Source organism: Mesitornis unicolor, unplaced genomic scaffold (assembly GCF_000695765.1).
Source record: "Mesitornis unicolor isolate BGI_N332 unplaced genomic scaffold, ASM69576v1 scaffold39365, whole genome shotgun sequence".
Classification (NCBI taxonomy): domain Eukaryota; kingdom Metazoa; phylum Chordata; class Aves; order Mesitornithiformes; family Mesitornithidae; genus Mesitornis; species Mesitornis unicolor.
Window position 1 is genome coordinate 20,089 of NW_010185525.1, and position 1,882 is coordinate 21,970.

The 1,882-nt window shown below is 53.1% G+C and overlaps 1 protein-coding gene across 1 annotated transcript in view; it reads right to left on the reverse strand.

Moving 5' to 3' along the window:
• The window catches only part of EXOSC7 (exosome component 7), a gene marked incomplete at its 3' end in the record, with an annotated part of 18,264 nt that extends 18,170 nt beyond the window's left edge, over positions 1–94 (reverse strand). The window contains exon 1 of the mRNA XM_010184867.1: positions 38–94. Within this exon, the coding sequence (XP_010183169.1) occupies positions 38–94 (57 nt within the window). The remainder of the gene's footprint in view (positions 1–37) is intronic.
• Between the last annotated feature and the right edge of the window lie 1,788 nt (positions 95–1,882).

Below are 1,882 nucleotides of genomic sequence, written 5' to 3' on the forward strand. Positions count from 1 at the left end.
GGGGCACCTTCCGCAAGGCGTCCCCCCCCGCCGCTACCTGGACGCCATGCACGATGTAAAGCTTCTCCGCTTCGCTCAGCACCACGGACGCCATGACAACACCACACTCCCGGTTCTTCCGCTTCCCGGGCCGCTGCTCCACCGGGGAGGGAAGGCGGAAGCGGGAAGGCGCGTGGCGCCCGGCGCCGCGCAAGTGGGCGTACCCGGCGCCTGCGCACTGCTCTGCTCCCGCGCGCCCGAGGCGGGAAAGTGGCTGAGGCGCCATCCTTGCCACTCCACCCGCCGAGCGGGGGCCTCATGTCGGGGGCTTGTCTGCGAAGCACCCCGCGTCCCGAAAAATGGTCCCTCCGAGAAGCCGAGCCTCGCGGTAAAGCAAAGGGGCAGCGCCCGCTCTCCCGCCCGCCCTGAGCAGAGGGGAAAGCTCCTGAAGGAGGCCGTGAAAATACCCCAGTGCTCGGCAAGGGCTCGCGTAGCGATAAACCCCGCAAGAAAAATGAGGCAATGCAGAAGGTTTTACCTCAGGAAAAGGTCCGAGCGAGGCGCAGCACACAGGGCGGGTTGGTGCAGGAGCAGGGAAGAAACTTAAATGCTCTCAGGACTGAGTGCTTCTGGTCCTGCACCAGGTATCCCTGGGAATGTAGTGTGGGAAACGTAATTAAAAACTCATACTGTATATTAAAACAATAAATAAAGAGAGATTTTTTGGTAGCCTTAATTGAAAGTTTCATAACAGCGAGTAGCTGATGTACACTTCTTTGCACAGCTTTTGTGTATAACTTTCAAATTATTTTAAATGTTGCTACCTGACTTTGCTCTGTTGCTTGCTTGGGTGAGAACGACCCGTGGCTTACAAGGGTTACATAGCACACTGTCGGAGCTTATCCAGGCATCTGTAGCTCCCCTCTCTGAGACTCCTTGCTCTATCAAATGTCCTGAGCATTTCTGGCTGTGCCTACTTGAGGAGGTGGTGTGATGCAGCGGGAGCAAACCTGAAGAGCAAGAGATGTTTGGGAGGTTTGGGCTTATGCTGGTCTGATCCTGTTAGCGGGCTGCACATCCATTAGTAGTCAAGCAGAGTGGATCTGTTTCTGGGATGGCTTACCTGAATCCCGAAAGAAGTTCAGTTTCTGCACACCAGAATTGTTTGGTGGGGAATTTCTGACTGAGGGGATGAGTAGGGCCAGGCCTCCTTCCTGGCAGTGCCCTTGCAGAAAAGTCAGATTAGAAACTCCCTTGTAAAAGCAACTTCCTGATTGGAAATAAAGTGTTAGCGTGGATGAACCCTATGATCCCCAGTGTGAGCATGGGGAGATGACATTCTGGCTCCCAGTCCTGCCTGTCTCATGGTTTAGCCCACAGCACCTAACTGTTCCAGTTGCACGGAAAGAATGATTGGGTTTTTTCCCCCTTCCTCTGCCATCTGAGCCTGCAGTCTACCTAATGTGAGTTGAATTCTTGCATAGTCCAGAGGCTCAGCTAGCAAATCTTGTTTACATGCAAACAGCAGTTTTCCAAAGGCTAGAGAAGCCTAGATCTGGTTTGTTGAAGGCATCCCATTGCTTTAAAGAGCATTTCCTAGTGCATTCAAATTCCTGTCTCCAACACAAGGACGATGAAGGCTATCAGACAAAAAGAATGCCAGTTGTTGGGTTTTTTTAACGAAGGCAAAGCAATGTCTTTAACCTCATTATGGTAAACGGGTGACTTACACTGGCTGAAATAAAGCCAGCCTGAGGGAACCACTCGGAATGTAAAAATCCACACCCTGCGAGGCTGTGAACACTGGAAGTGGTGCCTGGGAATGGCGAGCGCCCGGCAAACTCAACCCCAGCTGTCTGCTCCAGCGAACTCAAGCCCCACTTCGGCTGCCGACAGGCAGGTG